The sequence below is a fragment of the Balearica regulorum genome, chromosome 3 (genome assembly GCF_011004875.1).
Source record: "Balearica regulorum gibbericeps isolate bBalReg1 chromosome 3, bBalReg1.pri, whole genome shotgun sequence".
Classification (NCBI taxonomy): domain Eukaryota; kingdom Metazoa; phylum Chordata; class Aves; order Gruiformes; family Gruidae; genus Balearica; species Balearica regulorum.
This window is the reverse complement of record NC_046186.1, coordinates 101963178-101985123: the sequence shown is the minus strand read 5'-3', so window position 1 is coordinate 101985123 and position 21946 is coordinate 101963178. Positions and strand designations below refer to the sequence as shown.

The window sequence follows — 21946 nt, the reverse complement described above, 5'->3', positions numbered from 1 at the left end:
TTTTCCTTATTCAGTAAATAAAAATTATAGTATACAAGCTAATAATAGCAACCCAGCAATTTTTATTTTCAGGCCATATGTTTTAGGTTATCAGCTGCACTTTGCATCTGTATTTTCAATTGTCTAAGAGCAGAAGTGACATCTTCATTTGGGAGTACAAAAATCAGGTTGTACATTGAACCATTTTGGTCTTTTTTGGAACAAAATCCTTTACCCACAAAGACTTATTTCTACTTAGGTTTTGCATTGTGTACAATTAGTAGCAGGTTGGATAAAACCAAATATACCCTATATTTATGTGTAGGCTTCTGTGAAGGCTAGTTTGTGTAAATAAGGCTTGATTATAGCACACAGCTTATGAAAGCATCAGAATAATATGATGCATTACTGATGGCCAGTTTCCTACTTATATTTTCCATGAAGCTAAGCTCCCTTTGGCTTTAAAATCTTAACAAGCAAATCTCCAGTTTTTAGTAAACACAGTCTGGTGAAAACTCATTGTTTGGACAAGAAAGAAAAAAGACTCCAAAAGCAGCCCAGTTCTGAAAACTCGGCCTTCGATAACACTACAGGGATGCGACAGAACACATCCCTGTAGACTGTAAATAAAACATTTCATTCACATATCGTATTTACACAAGATGTTAGACCAGCAAGCCGCTTCTACAACATGACGCTTCACAGGTTAGATCGAAAAAGTACCTAAAAGATTTCTCTTTATGAGTAAATCCTCAACTTAACCTGTTGTAGTTGAAAACAGTCCTGACTAGGCTGTGGCTGTAGACAACTTTGTCTTTCTCACAGGTATTAAGAACACTATGAAGGGGCTTTTCTTAAAAAAAGTTACCAATTTGATTTTTAAAATCATGACTATCAAGAATGGAATATAATTATAACTCCACTTAAAAGGTAACGACTCTTTATATTTAAAATCACAAAGTTGGCAAAACCGATACTTAAATAACAGAAGGTGATCATTTGCATTTCAAAATTCATCTATCTTGCTTTTCCCTCAATTAGACCAAAACATGTTGATTCACAGGTTTGTGTGTGTGTTTGTTTCTTTTTTAAACTTATTTATAGAGCAGAATAATGGCCCCCCTGCTAGGCTGGCATTTGCTCAAGTTTCTGTCCATGTAAATTGAATCTGTTACTGGAATTTTCCCCCCTTCAGAATACCAAGGCACATTAACCAAGAGATAAAGAGATACATTGCTGATACTATCAGCCACCAGGCAGGTGGATAACGTGAGGGATTTTTTGTTAGTTTTTGTGGGGTTTTTTGGACAAATATGTGATAAGAGTCCTCAGGGGGCATGGAGAGCAAAGGGCTGTTTAAACAGAAGTGAATCATTCTCATCTGATCTGCTAATAACTTTGTATTCAGACATCAGCTGCTTAGCACACTTCAAAACATTCAGAAAACAGTATTACTATAAAGAGGAGGAAAGTTAAAGAAAAAAATCACATAAACCTCACATTAGTCACCTTAACTGTATTAACACAGCAGAAATTCTCAGTTACAAGTGCTCGATTTCTTCTTTAAAAGCAAATAGGTTGTTCTTGGCCAAAACCCCCACAGTTTTACTTGAAGTGGTGTTGAGTTTATAGGGAATGATTTATAATCCATCATTTCCCTTGTGGGTTAGAGAAACAACATTCGACTTATCATACGTGAACAGCAAAGATTTAGTTTGGCCATTAATCAAAGTATAGAAGAGGCGCTACTTTTAAGCATCTGCAGATAGCTTTGTTGTTACAGTAGTTGCTTCAGTGTGAACTTTTTTTTTAATTGAGTAGAACTATGCAGGAGTGAGTTATCCAGCTTCACCAACAAATTCAATGCCACCATAACACAGCACGACTCTGAGTTTGTGAGTACAATTCTTGATATGCAAATCATTACAAATAAACCGCATCTTCCATCTCTAATTCTTATGTGAAGTTAGGCAAATTAGAGCCAGCAAGTGCAACAGCAAAATCCATTAATGGTACAATGCCACCTGCCGTCAATAGTGGAGAAGTGCCACTTCTTGCAACAGATTTAGCCTTGCTTTTAATTTATGCACGATATAAAATGACAATTGCTATTTCATACAAAATTAATTATATTGCTAGCAGGGAATGGCATGCAGCTTTTTAAACTATCTCTTCCCTCATCTTTTTGACACTTCTCCATTTATAATGTTTGCATTTGTTCTATTAGTTTATACATTCACACTGCATAATCTCTTTTCTATGTACGCAGTCACATTGTCCCTCTGCTTTTCGCAGAATAACAAGAGCTGAGCAAGTCCTTGCTATTCGCTATGGCAAGGATCGGATCGCTGTTTCTGTACCAATACTATCTTGCTTTGCTTTAATACAAGGTTACAACCTGAGGTACTGAAAGCCTCAAACACAAAAACCTAGATCCTGCAAGCAAGCTCCGTGTAGTTGGACATCTACTCTCCCCTGGGTCTGAAAAGCTTCAACATTAAATCATTATTATCCCTAGCCCCACCAGGAATTAGATTCTGATATATAAATTGTAGAATTTAGACTCCATGTTTTCTTTCAACCAATAAAGCAACTTAAAATTTAAAGATGTCCTCAGGTACTTCACTGCTAAGCATTTTATAACTTGCGCTGTAAAAAAGTAACACCTGAAAACTTATCGATTAAAAAGATAAAATTGTTTCAAATATATTTTTTTACATCTTTCATGTAACTCTGCAATACAATTTCCTACCTATTTTAAATTGAAGATATCCTGCAATCTGTTTAAATTTCACATTCATCCTCTCCTGTTTTCTGCCTCCCAAATTTGGTCCTCAAAAATCAATGCAGATAAAGAACTGCATCCCAAGGCTCATCATCTGTTCTCAGTTTCCAACACCAAACCCTAAAAGACAGTGTTTGGATAAAGACATCTTTCCTTTCTTCTATCCTTTTAACAAGTGCATTTAAATAACAAAACGTTGAAATCGTGTAATAGAAGTTACACATCCAAATCCTATTCTATCCCAAACTCTGATGAGAAAACAAACACCAAGCTAAACACACGGAAACAAAATTTTACAAGCCAAGGTTCACTGCATCCTTCTCAGTTAGGAGAGAAAGGGAGAGGGAAGGCTGAGTACCCAGAGGTAGGGCAACACAGCACACAATACTGGAAACACCAGGAAAATTCAAACCAAAAGAGAGAGACTGGCTTTGAGTCACTTTATTTAGTCACTGTTGTATTATGATAAGAAATCCTAAGACCCTGATGAAATTTTGGGAAGATCACTTGTTCATCTCTACAAAACTGCAGCCCTTCCTTCAGCAGGAAAAAAGCAAGCTGTGAAAAACAGTTATGATCAGTTTTAAAAAAGCAATTTAAAAAGAATTAAAAAAAATCTGAACTTGCCAATTTCTCTTAGTGTACTGAACTGAAGTACAAGCATAATTTCAAAATCCTTTCAAAATCCTTATTCCAAGAAGCAGCTTGCAGAGCAACGCTATCATGACAAAGGGGAGACAGGAGTTCAAGGGACATGGTACACTCCTTAAAATGAAAAACAATCATCCAAATAAGGTTTGGGGGTTTTTTTCCTGTAACATAGGAGCCTAAAGAAAGCCCATTAACATGATTATTTTTTCAATATTGGTCAAAAGCTCCAGAGCAAGATTTACCAGCAGCAGTAGCCCTAAAGCAAGCTGCTTTGGCCTCAGCTATACACCACTGTTGAAGGTACAGGTATTAAATCATTGCTCAGAACAGAATGGCACTTGGCTCCAAAATACACTCTATACTGCTAAGTTATAGCAAGTATTACTCTCCTACACAAAAATTAGCATGAAATAGCTACACTAAAATAAGAGTACGTTTGCACAGGTAACATTAAGATCAAGAAATATGAAAGGTAAGAATCCTAGAGCACTATCAATTCAGCCCTCTTGCATAGATCTAATATTTGCATTTGCAAATCTTCATCTTGTAGCTGCCAGTTACAGACACACAAAGCAAACTGCAGCTTGGGGTAGAGCAGAGAGGGAGGAGAGGAGAGGGCAACTTAACCAAGAAAAGCCTGGATAGATACCACACCTGTGCTGTGAGGTGGAAATAACGACTGTTCAGAAAACTTTATTCTTGCATTTGGGGACTTCTAAATATTATTTCAACTGCTCCCTAAACACTTAATTACTGCAGGAGTTGGCTGGTTGGGGCTGAGGGGAGAAAAAGCCTCTCTTTGGATCCTCATTAAAATACAGAAAAATTAAGCTTTGACTTTCACAGCTCATTAATGGTGACAGGGTGGGAAAAGGCTGCACTTCCATCTTTGCTACTACTCAACTAGGGACCACTTTGTACAAGGCTAGGTTAGGGAGGCAGGAAAACGCCTCTTTCTAACATGACGTCACGCATGTTGGCAACCAGGACACATTTCTATTTCACAACCACAAGAATTGCCGGGATTCTCAAATGCAAGGACTCCCCAGTTTTCTTGTTCTTGGATTAGAGTGAGGCGAGGGTAGAATGAAGGTGGTGAGTTTGCTTTGATAGGTAAAAATAATTTCTTGTTTCTCTGTAACACCTGCCATTCCCCTTTTGACTTCCACCTGGACACCAAAGACTTAAATATTTACTATTAATCTCAAGAGGCTGGCATTCAAATTTTTGTTGAGATCCCACCACCTTTATTCACAAAGAGTAGTTCCTTACTTTATTTCAGTTGGGAGGGTCTAAGTCACAGTTTGGCATCCAATGTTTATTCTAAGTTCAGAACTTCTGTCTTCCATTGCTGGTAACTCTTATTCTTTAGCTATAGTTTTTGGAGCACATTTGCAGACTCTGAGCTTGAGGACTACCTACATGCCAAGGTGCAATGCCTAGCCAGACCATGCGCTCAGCAGAAAGAGTACGTTGGCATTCCAAATTCAGAATAAAGAAAAACTGAAAATCTGAGTAGTCTCCCAGTAATCATTTCAACTCGAAAAGTAGCTTTTTAAGCCAGCTATGAAACTTTTAAAATATGAAGTTATAAGTAAAACACCTGACTTTTAGCTGTCACTACCATTTGACCACTATATTAGCAGAAAATAAATTGGAAAAGGGAAAAGAGGGAGGGCTCGGTTTCAAGTGCCATCCTTGCTATAAAAACCCAAGAGATATTGATTTTATCACCCTCATGATTGATGAAAGTAGTTCTAAGAAAAGAGCTCTCTAAACTATTTCAAAGCCCACTGTAACTCATCAAAAATGTCAGAGGCATCTCGGAGCCTATTAGGGTTGTATTTTTCAAACTGCTATGGGTTTTTTTTCCCCCATGTTCTTTGCAAGTAGAAATTTTTGTATTTGTAAGGCTCTGCCCTTTCCCTTATTTGCTCTTTTCAGTTATCAGAATGTCCTCACACATAGCAAATAATTGCAAGAAAACAAAACATGCCTTAAATTTGCTTAAACAAGACATTCAATACAATTACACTTTATGGAAATGATCTAACCAACACCACCACAGTTCAACAATAAAGCAGTCATGAGCCCTCTAGCTTTTTAAGACATCCAGGAAAGAGAAAAGAAAATTCAGATATAACATGATCTCGAGCTCTATACTATAGAGGCTCCGTGAGAAAGCAAAAGCTGCTCATCTACTTTCCAAGTGAAACATTGTAGGTGATTGCTCTAACCTGGGGCACAGTACATTCTCTCTATGGCATCGTTGTCACAGGAATCTTCAACCTCCCTCCACCTGCTAAAATACGTTAGCTGAATGTGTCCTAAAAACAAAACGACAGGAGAAATCAAAACATTTTTCCCTTCCATTTTCTGCAGAAGTGAACTGTAATTACTCCTTTTGTAGCTAAAAACAGTATCATTAAGAATAATGGCATCATTAAGTACTAGAAGCTATTACTGGGGGTGAATTTGCTGCACTGATAATGAAGCTCTAGACAGGAAATGAAGATACTAATTACAAGATAAAACGCCTACTCAGTTAATTGGAAGCAACAGCGAATAAAAAGAAATGCATTTGCAAAAGTTCCTGACCTCTATCATTCAATAAGATGTTGTTTGGGTTCAAATCGCGGCACACAATTCCTTCTCTATGTAAAGCATCAAGGGCTACAACCATTTCAGCTGCCCATCTTTGAATGCAATCCTCTGGGATATAAAACCTGGAGGTTATCGCTAATCTTTCGTCGAGGTCCTGAAAAATTTGATGTATTTCCTTCTCCCCTGCTACTGCTATTTTGTCTTCCCTCTTTGGCGCTGTCTTTTTACTTCCAGCTGCTGGTAACAAAGCCGGGTCTGTTTCCTCTTTCCCAAAGTCTTCAGTTTGATCAGAAAACAGCAACACCGCTTCATCTCTTATCATGTCTCCCTCCACGCTAACATCTTGAGCACCTGAGAGCAGACTGGAAACAAATAAACTTTCTTCTTTGCTTGCGACGTTTAAGGAGCAGGCTCCAAGCCCTTGAAACAGAGCCCCGTCTTCTGAACTACCTACCTCTGGGTCAGATGTAAAGAGGGTCCCAAGAGCTCCCTGAGTGACACCGCTTTGTCCATTTGCTTCCTCGTGGGAAGGATCGCCCACTCCTGGTGCCACATGATTTGGCTCTTGATCAAATGCTTTGCATGGCTCTGCAGAATTATTTAATTGTAAGACATCAGGTGTTTCTAATAACTTTACTTCCAACATGTCCCTCTCAGTTTTTGTAAACTTTGTTGGCCTTGTCACTGCTGCCTCTTCTGTTTCATCAGACATACCAGGTAAGTTTATTAGGAGATCAGGCCTTCCTTCATCAACACTATTTACATCATCAACAGCAGCATCCTTAAAGGAGATAACTGGCACAGAGTCATTTGAACCCCTGCTTACGGTGTCATGAGCTCTCACATTCATTTTGTTCTCTAGAGCACCCAAGCTTTGGTCCTGATCTGGGACAGAAAACAATGGCTTCAAAGGTTCTGACTTCAGGTTATACAATTTTTCTCCAAAATCAAGTCCCAGGAGCTCACTCGTGCTGTCTTTGCTGTCTATCCTGAAGAGTTCCATGGGGCTGTTCTTTGATTCAGTTAATGAGTCCAATATCCTAGTAGGGCTAGCTATTTCTGACTCAGTATCATTAATGAAAAGCTTTTGTTCCTGAGATGCAATCTGAGAGGTGAAGCCATCGCTGCCAATGACACTGCATTTCTGTAAGCAACTTCTCCCTTTGGTATTTAGACCTTCACTCTCCAGTTTAACCACTGGTTCCTCATTTAGAGAGCCAGAATCAATTTTTTCTTGCCCATATTCATTGCATAACGTTAAATAACTAGTAGTGCACTCTTCTTCTGAGCTGGATCCTGAGTCCATCCACTTTGAACTCCCATCTTCCTGGTTGCTGCTGTCATCCTGAGAGCTCGGCGTTAGGCTGCTCTTCAGCGGGACCACCTTCAGCATGCTCTCCCCATAGCTTTCTCGGGAATCAGTGCTGCTACCGATTTCTTTAGGACTAGGTGTCGGCTGCTCCAGATAAATTTTAGTTGAACTGGATGTTCTGGGTTCAGGAATTTCAAAGCTTTCTTCAGGACTTCTGTTTAAGAACTTACTGACGTAAGACCACAGTTTTCCTCCTGCAAGAAAAGAGCGGGGGGGAATCTCTTAATTTCACTCAAAACAATCGGTTTCATTGTGAAACAGGAAAATACCCGCATTGTCACAATACACTACCTCCTTATGCCCATAGAGCAAGTTGGATCATCTACCTCAGGAGGAAATAATTACAGGGACCACAACTTGCTTTTCAAGCAGATTTGTATTAATACATAAATATTTAAAGAGTTGCATCTGAGATTAAGCTTTTTTTTTTTTTTAAACTTCAGTAAAGTCTCATTTCAGAGTCTGTCTCAAGTTGCATGGTGGTGACTACTCTCCATCTGCTGTCTCAAAAGAAAGCAAAAACTAGGGAAGATCAAATGGTTTAGTGCCCATCACCAGCTCTGCCTGTACTGAATACTTCTGTATCACAGCTCCAAGCTCATGAGCCACATTAGGGCAGACAGCCTAAAAACTACTAATTAGCAAGTTTGGTAAGGGGAAGGGAATTACCTCATATTAGCAGGATAATCTCTTTGAAGCAGTGTATTTTTTTTAAGTTAAATATGGAAGCATTTCTCCCTCTAACTTCAGAACTCAAGAACTTTTACTCCATTACACAAGGATTTATCGATACTCTGAGATACATTGGCAAACCAGTTCCTTCATATCAAAGACTCAAAGAAAGTTACAGCTCTGAAAGCAATAGTTAAATTTTAAAAATACAAAATAGAAGTCTCTTCCCAAATACTGCACATATCAAAAAAGCTTACAGATTACAAAATGTAATTTGCACAAAACAAATCAAGAAGTTATTGCATCTCTTGCGTGTGGCTGAAAGCTAGAAAACCACCTCTGATAACTTATGGGAAAATGCAAAGTCAAGACATTTCAATTTAAAAGATAGTACAGAAATTCTGGTAAATGCAGGAGTTCTAACAAAATCTTTGTAGAAGAAAAAATAAGTATCCAGCCCACTGGGCATCTACAAAGTTTTGATTTTTCTTTTTTTGGTTCCATCTTTTTTTACTTATTTGGGTAAAAGAGAGTTTTATATTCTTCCAAAATACAGACTCTAATAGTTATTTTTAAACACTCTCCATATCAGGCAAAATTCCTTTAAGAACAACAACAAAAGAAGAAAGTATTTTTTCATTGCCTAGGAACAGGTTTTATATATTCCCAGGTATTTCAAAAATAATTTATCAAAGGCAGAAAAACCTTGATACTTTAAAAATGAATTTGAATAATATAATGTGGAGTTTTCTTGCCCTCCATCCCCCTGGCTAAGACAAGACTTGTTTTTGAAGGGGCGGGGGGGGGGTGGGGAATCTCGCTGGTTGTGGTTAAACTAAGTATATTAAAAATACTAAGAATTCTAACAGCTTGAGTCCAACGGTAAAAATGGCAATTTAGATCTATTAATCCACATGGTTTCTGCCATAAGCCAGAAATGGATTTAGTAGGTCAGAATGACCCTTGCCACCTTCTAGAAGATAAGAAAGGATGCCAGGTAAATGAACAGGAGCAAATGGAAGCAATGCTCATAGAGAAGGGAACAAGAACTGCTATACTGACCACTGTATTGCATAAGCACTTTAAACACTTACCCAAAGATGCATTCAAAATACCTACACGTGTGTCATGCCTCAGTAGCAAGACATGGCTCATCAGTCACCCTCAGCCCAGCAAAGCCAGCTGCCTCCCTGGACAGCAACTGACTCTGAGCTTGCCTGGATGCAAGTGACCTGCCGCCCTGCATCGGTGAGACCAAGGGACCCGGTCCTGCCAGAAGTGCCTGGCGAGCAGGACCTTGCCTTCGTGACAGGCAGTGGTTCCACGCAGACTCTTAAGATGAAGCCACGTGCCTTAAATACAACGCATTAAACAGCTGTTGAGCAGGGCAAAAGCATACCCGGGGCACTGCCGTGCCTTCCGAGCCCTTCGGAATTACTAGTTTTAAACTGATTTGGTAAAAATAAAAGTCGTTCATCCCATAATTGCCAATTCTTTTTCTAATTTTATGGTTTTACATTTATCCGTGCTTTTGCTATGGAATGGCTGGGAAAGAAAATAACAGAAAATTGAATGAGAAAGAGAGAGAGAGAGAACATACATATTTTTATATATGCACGAAAGATTTTCTCCTCTTTTCCACACTTTCATTATTAACTATATATTAACCTGGCATGGAATTATTTAGGGTCACTCTATGACAAACAATAAAATCTCATTTGACAACCACGCCCCTGCTACATTTAATAAAACACTCAAAGTCTCCCCATCCCATCTGCATTGTATCAATTAGTACAAGCAAATGTTAAATATTGCCATCTTCATATTACTAGTGTTTATTATCCCAGTACCGCTTCACAAATTTCTTATGAAAAGAGAAATCTCAGGTTTCAAAGAGAACATGACCCACAAAGACCCACATTACATTTCTGCAGCTTTGCACAGTGCCTGGCACAACAGCACCTCAACCTCCAGGCACGGCTTTAATGCAAATATTAGCACCATCAGTCCTTCCTCAAATGCAAGTAGTAAGAAAAGGTCTTTCTAATGGAGGCCTGGGTTAAGCTTTGGACCCAGGTATGCAGAAAGCTCAAAACCTTATTTCTGTGATCTACTGTCACATTTTTTGCTTGTGTCATTGCTGGACACCAGGTGCGCATTTACTTGTAGCACCTGAAGGGCTCTCACTGACATAAATGTTTTGTACTCCTACATTAAGGTAAAGAAGGGGCCGGGCTGCCTGGCAGTATGACAAGTGCAAGAATTATCCTTGTACAACTTAGCTTTTCACCTGTAGACAGGTCAAGCTGCTCTCAGGACAACTCCTGTCTTCTGCTCCCTCCACCTCACTTCATGCAAGATTTCATGCAGCCTCCACTAGATTTTGGCCTCTACTCAAAGTCTTAGTCTAGCTTAAGAAAGGAGGAGACCCAAGAAGGATTAAGGAAGGAAATCAGACCTGTTAAGATCAATCCTTCAAAACCCCACAGAAAAAACACTGCAAGAGTCAAAAGGTTCAAACTATGTTTTTTAAAATGTTCAATTTCAAACGCTTTCAGGAAATATAAAACTTACAAAAGACAAAAAATATCTTTTTAGCCTTACAGGATTCAGGAATTCACCACTGTCCACCTGTGAAAACAGACAGCACTGCAACAATGACTCATTTTTTATTAGTAAACATGTTACTTATCTTGCCTTTTTAAGAAAGAAGTTGCTCATTAATAAACACTTGGACTTAGAAATCACAGTGGACATGACTACTTACTGCAACTTCAATTTCGAGTTAAATGCAAGTAAATACCCACCCACCCACCCCCCCCCCCAAAAAAAAAATTTATTATGTCCAAATATGTTTACACACAAATATTTCAAGACTGGCCTCCTGGTCAAGTGGAAATACATAAATAAATGCTATTCAATAATTGTGTTCTATAGTGAAAAACAACAATTTTATTCCTTTCTGAAAATGTCCAATCCAGGGTCAAACAAGAGTGATATTTGTATCTCGGTATATAATTATGCCTTTATGAATGACATACTAATAATCTTTCCCCCTTTCCCCATGTGTTGTGTAAGATCAAGAAAACCCATTAGCAAGCCATGCTAATATAGTATCAGGAATCTATAAAAACTAAAATTACAGAAATCAATCCAAACAAGCAAGCTTCAGTCATTGTCAAGTAGTCTAACATATTAAATAACTATAAAAGCTACCATTTGAAGCTTAACTTTATTAGTGTTTAATACAATTTCAGAAGTATAGTATTAACATAACTAATTATTAAGATTATTTTCTTCTACCACGCATTACCTCTACAACCAGCCTAGCTCACTCTTTCTGGTTTTATTAGTGCGAGAAAATTACCAAGCTCTACGTTCTTCTGCAGTTATTCAATGTAAAACTACTTATTAGAATTGCCTTACTTAACCACATTTCCAGCACTCCGGAGGTTATACCTCTGCTTCAAGAGGCAGAATTAAAATGTTAGCGTCCAAAATAATCAACAGGAAATTTCAGCATAAAGTGATCAAGAGATGAAGCTGGCTAAGAATTCTGTTCGTTCCGTATTTTTTTTTTATATTCTTTCAAACATTTCTGCAGTTTTTTGTTATTAATAGCACTTGACGCACAAACATCAAAGAGAAGAAGATACAGAGACTATATAGTTTGTATCATAGGATAAAATCTGTCCTGGTTTTGGCTGGAATAGAGTTAATTTTCTTCCTAGTAGTGGGTATAGTGCTGTGCTTTGGGTTTAGGATGAGAATAAAGTTGATAACACACTGATGTTTTGGTTGTTGCTAGGCAAGGTTTACACCAAGTCAAGGACTTTTCAGGTTCTCATACCGCCCCACCAGCAAGGGGGCTGGGGGTGCCCAAGAAGCTGGAAAGGGACACAGCCAGGACAGCTGACCCAAACTGGCCAAAGGGATAGTCCATACCATATGATGTCACGCCCAGTATATAACTTAGGGTAAAGCTGGCCTGGGGTTTACACTGCGGCTCAGGAACTAGCTGGGCACCAGTGGTCTGCGGGTGGTGAGCAACTGTGCTGCGCATCACTTGTTTCGTATATTCTTTTATCATTATTATTATTGTTATTACTGTTATTATTCTCTTCCTTTTCTGTCCTATTAAACTGTCTTTATTTCAACCCACAAGCTTTACCTTTTTTTTTTTTTTTTCCGATTCTCTCCCCCAACCCACTGGGGCGGGGGGAAGCAAGCAAGTGGCTGTGTGGTTGTTTTAGCTGCCTGTCGGGTTAAACCACAACAAATGAAACCTAACAGATCAGCAAATTTAGTCTCCTAAACATGTTTTTGTTCTAGCTGACAGGAAAAAATTCATGACCTGTTGGATTTTTCCTCGCCCGGTGCTCGGACACTTACCGTTTCAGCTTCACATCCCAAATGACTGGCTGACTAAGGAGACATATTCCAAAATAAATCAATAGCTTTCGCTAGCTTGGCCCATGAGTTTACTCTGAAGGACAATATACTCCAATTCCTGCAGAACTGGAATGCAGCTAAGAATACAGTAATCACTGTATTTAGGAAATCCCAAGCAATCTCAAAATGAGCAATCCAGGCTTCCAAATAATTAGGATAGGATAGGGAAGAAAAAACAGAGTACTGAAAGACATCTGCTTGAATTATTCTCTAAAACTTGGCCAAAGTCTCTACATCACGGCACAAGAATTTGTTTATGGCCAGGAGTACCAATCGTAAACCATGCACCTCATGTGAATTAATATTTTTTCTTACTGGAAAAAGAAAAACCTTATGGTCTTCTTAGAACTGCTGTCCTTTTCAATAAAGACACAGCTACTTGTAAACTTCATCGTGTTAACATACAAGAACTATGTAAAATTATGTTTGTACTGTTCCTATGCCAAAAGGGAACCAGACACGTAGGCACTACCATGATACAACAATAACGTTTCACAGCATCCCAAAGGCAGCCGCAGTGGGTTTGCAGCGTACACATGAATTGGAAGCTAATCTCCAACCTAATCTCTAACATGACAGTGGTTACAAACACCAGAGTCTTACACACACGGCTGCTTCCACTGCTGCTGGTGAATCTCTGCTACAGAGTTTGCTAGTTTAGGCAAAGCTCCCACTTCCCGATGCCCTTTGAGCAAAAGCTATTATTTCAAAGCAGCCTTCTGCAAAAGCCACTTGCCAAGGACCATATCACCTTTCCTACATTTTCCGATCGCGGTTCAATCTTTATAGCTAGTACTATCTCCTTTCCTAACGACAAATTCTCAGCTTTGCAAGGCAGAATGTTATCGCCTTGCTGTCTATCAATTCCTGCGTGCAGCAAGCCTCTTCAGCATGAAGTTTCTTGAGTGCTCTCCAGATTGATAGGAACTCCAGCTTGTTTATGCTTAAAGAGATTTGACAGCTTCTAACAGCCACTTAAACTTTGATGTCCCACGGAAGCCCCCCAGCCTATTTTTGAAGCATCTGTTTCTAAAATTTCTGGAGTTAGTACTGCCAAGAAGAAGCGAGGCCTTATTAACATCAGATTGGCTCTCCACCACACTAGAATTTGCCAAGTGCTTTCCAACAAAGCTACAAGATAACTTCATGGACTTTCGTGCTTCTGAGACACCCTTGAAGCCTCCAACTGCAGCCACAAAAAAAACTTGTAAGAGAAACCAAGACCTCCCTCACCAATTTTGGCCACGCAATGGCATCATGATTTTTAAAAAAAAAGTAAATTAAAAAAAAATGTTGTCTTTAAAGTCTTCATCTTGAGCAAGAGTCTGGGGTCAAGCTTTCAGAATTCCATACAAAACTCAATAGTGCTGCATTTAATAATACAGCTAAAATTTATTACGAACAGGAAATAGCAAGCTGCTTAGCAAACACATGTCTGTACATAATATTAAAACCTCCTCTGAATTTCCTATAATTCAAGCCATTGCCCACTCTAATATTTTACTCTTGAACTTTCCAATGGTGCAGTTAGCATACCTAACATAATAAATCATCATAATTTGACTGGCAGTATCTTCTTCCCTACTGGAAGAGAACTACTTGGAGTATAAACATTAAGAGCATTCATGAAGTTACAGAATAAAATTTCAGAGACTATCTCTTAAAAAGCACTGTCCTAGAAATTTCTGTGCTTTCCCAAAATAAACCACAAGTACTTTCTTCTATTTATATTTGGTCTGAGACGGACAAAATTTTAAGACAGCTTTATCTATAGGGATTCCAAAGTTTGAAAATGAAGCCTTTCTCCCGAAGCACTTTCCACCATCAGTCTCCTGGTACAGGGTGACGTGCAGAGGCCATGCAGTTTTAGAGGCAACAAAAAATTATTGCCCCAGTTAGGTATTTGGCATCAGGCCTTACACCTGCAATATGGTTTTTTGCATTCATTCTTAGGCAATTGACTCATGACTTCGTACTCCAGCTGTCCCTCTTTACAACAGAATATAGCACTCCTTTCCCTCCGTCTTTGCCTGTTCTAAGCCCCGTCAGTAACTTCATGAAAGCAGGCCGCTATCCTTAAATAAATCAATCTTGTTAATTCTCTGAAAATCAGGAAAAAGTCTTTATAGCACATCATCATTTTTGAATGGTTTGTGAACAAGGATAGAGGTGAATCCATTTCCAGATGACTTGCTGCTTTATCAGTAAATGAGGGAAAACCCTATGCAGTTTATAACTTATATCCACAAGCATCCAAGTCAAGTGAACCCATGTATCATGTCTTACCAAGTAACAGCCCTCACCCACACCGAAATCCCTTCTGGTCCCCGCCCGCAGCTCTCTCCTTCCTCCCCAGCACAGCCTGCCAGTCCTCCATCCTCTCTGCAATGCTCCCCAGTTCTTCCCATGCTCCCTACCCCATTCCCCTTCAGAGCTCTCCCTGCAGAAAGCACTCGTATCTCGTCAGCACCTCCTCTCCCAACTCCACCTCAAAATAACCCATCTCCCTCCCACGTCTCCTGCTTGCATGGCTTTGACCCGCAGCTGGGAGAAAGGCAACAGACACCACCTTCACTGCTGGCAGATCAAACAAATGGCATGGGGCGCTGCACAAGGCTCTGTGTTGCACAAACCTGATTTAGAAGGCACTCAGTAAATTAAAAATCCTTCCTCCATAGAACTTAAAACACGTTACCAGCCGATGTTGGTAAGAGCAAGACATTGAGGCCAAGCACATTTCACTGGATTTGTGACCATGTCAAAGATGACCAGGAGAGAGTTATTCTTCTAGAAAGACAATGCCCCATCCATCCCAAATGTTAAGCTGAGGTTTCTGTTCTAACATGAATGATCACACAATGTCTCCATTTTTCTTACTGTTGTCGCAATAAAATCATCACTTCCAGATGATCTTTGTCAACTGGTCACATTAAACCTTCCTTAAAATTTTTGTTCCCTTCATCTGACCACAAATACCACTACTTCTTCATCCTGTTTTCCATCTATCTGGAGAATGAATGTTCCTCCTGAAGAGATGAGAAAAACTGTAGGTCTTCAAGAACTGCAGAAATATTAGGAACAGATTTTTTTAACCTGTCTCTAATCCTTTGATTATGCTAGCTTTAGTGGCAGTTGGTATCTGACAAGGATTGGTTTTTTGCTTGTTTTGGAGTTTGTTTGGGCTGGTTTTTTTAAATATTGTTTCTCCAAACAAAATGTACCAGCTTATGTGAAGATTACACTTCAGATGAGAATCTCCAAGTTATTCAGCTGAATTACACACACCTCGCAAAAAGTAGCATTGTACAGAGCAGCACTGTAAACCCTTGAGATCACCATCAGGCAGTACTGTAACGTGGAGGTTTTTCTTCATGCAGCACTGCTCATGGCAAAATTAAGTCACACATAGCAGAAACAGTCATTCATGTTGTAAAGTCAACTTTAACTGGCCTCATGTGACAAATTGTTCATAAAAAAGCCAAAATCTAAGTTATTAGGAAAAAAGAATGTAATAAAATTATCTTTTCTATCAGTTAGCTTAGTTCCTTCACATCATCCAATCTGACTGAATTATTAACATTTCCTAAAAAGAGAACTATTAGCAATCCCAAAATTGATATTCTGCACTCATTCTAAACAAATATGGGTAATTACATTTAGGGAATATTTAAATCCAGGTGTTAGATGAAAAAATCAAAATGTAATTATTTTGTGCCACCTGTTCCCTGTACATTTAACAGGAATTTTATAAATAGTTTGAAGGCACAACTCTGTGGTTCTGCTTTGAACTCCTGTGCGATGCCACCAGCTATTTTCTTAAAAATTCGGATCAGAATAACTATGCGATATTAACCAATAGGCAAACGTTCATGTTTTTTTAAGAGAGTTACTAAATTCTTGTCATTTTAAAGATTTACTAGCCAAAGTTTACAAAAGTAGCCAAAGACTTTATCTCTGAGAGATGACTGTAAATACTGCAGATAGCTGTTGCAGTCAAAGCACTCACTCTCCTGTAGAAAATAAACAGTTGGAAGCTTTCAATATTGCTACAAGTCAAGTAACCCATCAGGATTTGCGGCCATTTGAAACAGGGATCACATCCACTGCAGAACAAGAGGGAAAAAAGGGGGAGGGACAGAGGATGGGAGTGGGGTGTCTTACATGACATCTCTTAGGCACACTAAAAGTATTTTAATTAGATGCAGAAGAGATTAATTTGACAATGAAATGTACCATTGATTAAAACTTAAACCTTTGACTCTTTTCAACAATATACTTAAACGAGAGACAAACCTTCTGCATGCTGTAACACGAGAAAGACAGACTCCTCGGAGATGATGTACTTGTGCAGACACACCATGTTGGGCACGCAGCGGGGGATGATGGTCGTTCTGCTCCTGCTGTACTCACTACTTTTCCTTAGACCCTGACAGAGAACAAAAAGGTCAGTTGTACCCTCAGTTGCCTTTGGAGCCTGCTGTGCTCTGTGTTTATCAACCAAACTAATCTATCCGAGTTACTCTGGGCTTCAGAGAAACCACTCATCTGCTGCTCTATGCCCCTCGGTCCCCCGAGGCTGTGCTGATGGCATCTGGCGCATTTCCAGAGAACAGAAGATGGCACAAAGCTGCCATTAAAATCAATTACATGGGTCAATGTTTTTATTAGAATCTCTCTCAAACTAAGTCATCAGGATGACACTCAGTTATTTCCCTGTGACCTTTTTTTAAAATTTTATTTTTGTGTTGTGACCAAAAGACACTATTAAAAAAATTCAATTCAAGTTCTAAAGACAAAAGAATGCCTTAGCCTTACAGGTAATCCTCACATTTCCATTGTACTTTAGTAAAGACAACAACCACCACAACAAAAAGGAAAGGAAAGGATTAGTCTCCTTGAGAGGTAATGATTTTTGGGAGATAGCAGAGAGATGAAGTTGCCAGAAGTGAAAAAATTGATGGGGAGAGAGAAAGGGAGAGGAGAGAGAAAGAGAAAAAAAAATTATGTCAATAGTGTGACCTATTACAATATTGATAAACATAAGCAGTTAAATGCGAAATTCAATGTTACCCTATCTGCCAGTAGATAAAGTGAGGTTCTAATATACAATATTCAGAAATAATCCTTTCTGAGGAACAAAAACGTTTTCTGTACCCTGCACATACTTAAGACAAACAATTTCAAAGGCCAGATGCACAAAGCTAAGGCAGGGTTGTAAGCCAGACCTGGAGCAAAGTTACAAAATGTTAACAATTAATTTGAGCTCCATGTTTAGGACACAATTTTTCAGCCCTTCCTCCCAACAGCAGTGGAATTCATGTCAAAGGGAGCCTGAAATAAAGGCCACAATAACAATACTCATACTAAACTAATTCTCAGCATCACAGATGCTCCAAGCATATTGGGATCTTGATCTGAGCACTTTCTGAAACATAAGAGTCATGTGAAAAATTTTATTCTGACCAATCAACTATTTGTTAATTCAATCGTTTAGTAACATTAAACTCAGTTTTCACAGCCTAGTGATGTAAATCATAGGAAAGCAGTTATGAATAAGACCAGCTGTCCATTTCATCCAGAATCCACTTTGACCGATATCATACTCCTCAGCTAAGGGAAGACGAAACACAAAGTGCTGAGGATGTACATGGGCTGAGGAGAATTTTGACCTTCAGCAGCAGCCTGCACATGTCCTGAGCCACTGGGGCTTTACAACTGTTTTAAGCAGCAGCACATTGAAACTGTGATTCTTTACCAAAGTCTGCTAACATGTTGGCCTCACTAACCGTGAGTAAACTCAGGACATCTGAGTACTAGAGACATTACAGAGAAAGGAGAGGAGAGGAGCTGAACACCAACAAAAAGAATTCCAGTGCGCTTACTAGGGAGATATATATATATTTACATAACAATGTATTGCAGAGATAACGCTGTACAGTAGATGCAAATTGATCTTTGTGTTGAGATGTAAGTTAGGAGGCCAAACTGTTTAGAGAAGCAATAAAGACTTGACTCACCTTCAGTATAAAAGTCTGCTGCGTTCTTGTGTCTATTACAAGCAAAACCTAAGCAAAAAGTATTCAGAGAAGTATTTAAGATTCACATGAGTAAGTTAACAAAACACAGTTCTTAAATCTCATGTTGAATATTCTTACAAAGGAAGTGATATAAGTAATGATTAAAAAAAAAATTAAATCCCTGAAGCATACACTTGATAATCAGTCTGTTTTTTTAGGACAGAAATATGATTGAGGATATAGATCTCTAGAGAACTACCAGAATGTCACCTAATTCCCAATCAGCTAACTTAAAGAATGAATCGTAACTGTGTAACAGCAATAACCAGTACTATCTAATTAGAGCAATAATCTAGCAGAACCCAATTTATAGAAATGCAATGGTAGCAACACAACGAAGCACAAAAAGTAACCTTCACGTAGCATTACCTTCCTACGCCACTTCACTTAAATTCTCACTGTACCTACCTTCCCGGTGCAACACTTTTCCCCATCAGGCTTCCTATCCATCAAGCGTGTCCCCTACCAGTGGGTTACTGGAGGCGTTTTTTTGTGGGGTGGCTATGTACCTGCTTTCCAGGGAGGTAAACTAAAAGCTGGCCACACACATGTCCAAGCCACAAAAAAAACCAAACAAACAAAAAAAAACCACCAACACATTTTATCAACTGTATAGTCACTGCTGACTCATTCCTCCACTACCATTTTTGTTTTACAGCACTCGTAAGCCACAACAGAAATGGCTGCAAGGAAGTCCCTTTGTGCTACCATAAACTAATATTAAGGTAAATTTAAAAAAGCCAACAAAAAAAAGAGGATTTATTTAGGGATAAAAGAGTGGATGGGTTCACTGCAGAGAGGAGAACACCTACAGCTGCAGAGAGCATCTCTGTTAGGAGTGCATCACCTCCACTGAAAGGACTTTAAACACAGCACAGCAATGAAAGAAGTACTAAATTACATCATCCCTCTTAGCAAGCTCCATGCATTTGTGTGTTGAAAACAAAACAAAAATATGTATGTGTATATATATTTTGGAAACCGCATCTTTAGGGATCTGGAACCCTCCATATCTCTATCTTCAAATCACCCTGCTCAGGAGTTAATTGTTTTCAAACTCCAAGAACAGAGATGTACTTGAAAAGCACCAGCTGCAAGACAGCCACATGAGCAGCACAAGCACAAGCCCAACCCTCCCCTCGGAACAAAAGTGCACACCTACTGTTTATTTACAACAGACATTGTAAACTTCCAGTATAAATATTCACACACAATTATACCAAAATATTTAGGCTGCAAAATCAAACACCTAAAGGGCTGCAAATGTCAGCACTGGGGTTACCAAACTTTTGAGTTCAACAGACAAGATACAGCTACTGCAAGTCAATAGACAAGATGCAGCGAAGACCAAGTCAGCTTGCATCAAAACAGACTTTTTGCGGAGGAATGACGTGTCAGGAGATTCCTCAGGTGACGGAAGAAGGACAACATAGCACACAGTCTCCCTCATCTCCCCACTGTGTTTGGGCAGCCATGCAGTCATGCCTGCCATCTCTGAAATGGTGAAGTCTACCAGGTTGACATGCTGACTTTCCCCTCACCAAGAGAACTGCGGAGACAGCCGTCCCGTGCAGTGCCCACAGCGGGGTGAGGTGGAGACGTGCAAAAGGCCCACAGGCCAGGCCAGGCCAGGCGGGGAGGTCTCAGGGCAGTGTTGGGCTGGCCTCCCCCAAACAGCGGTTGCAGCAAAGCAACCTTTGCTCCTGGGGATGGCCACAGTCAAAACACAGCCCGCCATCTCTCCCTGTCACATCCTGAGCATCTCAACTAACAGAAGCAGAATTAGAGTCTTTTCTAATCATCCTTCTCCCACCAAATTACACCAAAAGACAGACACCCTCTCCATCTGAAAGACCTCCTCTTTTACTAGGGTTGCACCCAACTTTAAAAGGTCATCTATATCTTCTCATGAAAAAAATATCTACAGAAGTTGGTGTTACCGAGATGTTTTGACAAAGGAATGACACACAGTTTCCATCTCAAGGGCACGGTAAGGAAAGGCAAATGTCCCCAGGCCACTGCGTTTGCCAAACCATTTTTCAGGCCTCTCACCAGAAACAGTGGAAACCAGCTGAATAAATAACAACTGTGAAACTGGTTTTGTTCTCCTTGCTTAACCAAAAGGCATAAAATTTAAAAAAAAAACAAAACCAAAACCACACAACCACCAAACAAACAATAAAGAAAGCCAAAAGAACAAGAGCGAAATAAAAGGCACTTTACAAGAGGTGCCAAAAGAAGGTAAAAATGGTTCGGAAACAACTATGCATTTACAGTCACTTTCCTTCTTCTTGTCGCAAGTTTGTTTGTAGCTACACACTGTTCACATTGAGGCAATAAATATGAGAACATATGTGATTTTTTTTTTCAAATGTGCCCTTTGACTGTCAATATCTCCCAAACAGGTGTTGGCTAAATGATTATAAATTGGCCTCTGGATACACCTCTTCAACTGAGCCGTACAGGACTGGCGATAATATAATTAGACCTAAAAACATCAGGCTGGTGAATGCTTTCCATCTGTTTGGCAATAATGTTTAGTTAACAATAGTCTTTAAAAGAAGCACCTTCAACTTCAGTTCTTAAAGTTATTTATAGGGCCATTCTTAACACACCAGCACTCTTGCTAACAAGAGCTTTAGCCACTTGGAAATTATTAGCCATACGGCTGTGTATGAAAAGGAATGGCAGCATTTAACATCTGTATCTCTCCAGATTTACAAGCATCAACCTCATTTAAAGTCATTTCTTAATGAACAGTTCCGTGGTCTGTATTAATATTATAGTTGCATGCACAAAGATCATAAGGAGCCAAACATTTTTTTAATACCAACAGTAGGCCAATCAGTAATGAAGCTGTCAGCATAAAGGACAGAATAATAGCTTCTTTAACCCTCAAACAGGATTTGTTCATTTGTAGAGTAGAAGACACCAATTTAAAAACTGCTCATGGGTTTGCTCACCTTTATAAAGACAAAAATCTAATTTGGTACTAATTTGATACAATTGTCTTTCCAATAAAAGGCTCCTAAAGCCATCTTTTATTCCATGATAAAACAACTGCTATAACTAAAACTGTCATGAAATAATTACCTTTGATAGCATACCTTATTGCACAAATACAATTAATGTATTCCTCCCTTTCATTTTTCACACTTGCTTATCAGCACTGTATTAGCATATGGTGTAACAGAAGAGATTACTGAGCCCTCGCCCTATAAGACGACGTATAGAATGACTACCACTAACGGGAATAAAGCAGACAACGGGTCCCTTTAGGGCTAGCTTCATCTGTTGTTATATTACAACATCAAAATGAAAGTAGCAGCTATAGTTTTATAACAGTAGCAACAA

General features: G+C 39.1%; 1 protein-coding gene across 8 annotated transcripts in view; it reads right to left on the bottom strand.

The window, feature by feature from the left end:
• The window catches only part of RPS6KC1 (ribosomal protein S6 kinase C1), a 93969-nt gene that overhangs the window by 12571 nt on the left and 59452 nt on the right, over positions 1-21946 (bottom strand). For 7 of the 8 annotated variants that reach the window (XM_075749225.1, XM_075749223.1, XM_075749220.1 and 4 more), the window contains 4 exons: positions 18533-18580; positions 16809-16941; positions 6014-7585; positions 5653-5742 (listed from right to left, as the gene is read on the bottom strand). In XM_075749225.1, coding sequence (XP_075605340.1) covers positions 5653-5742; positions 6014-7585; positions 16809-16941; positions 18533-18580 — 1843 coding nt within the window. The remainder of the gene's footprint in view (positions 1-5652; positions 5743-6013; positions 7586-16808; positions 16942-18532; positions 18581-21946) is intronic. The other variant, XM_075749222.1, reaches the window with a different exon arrangement.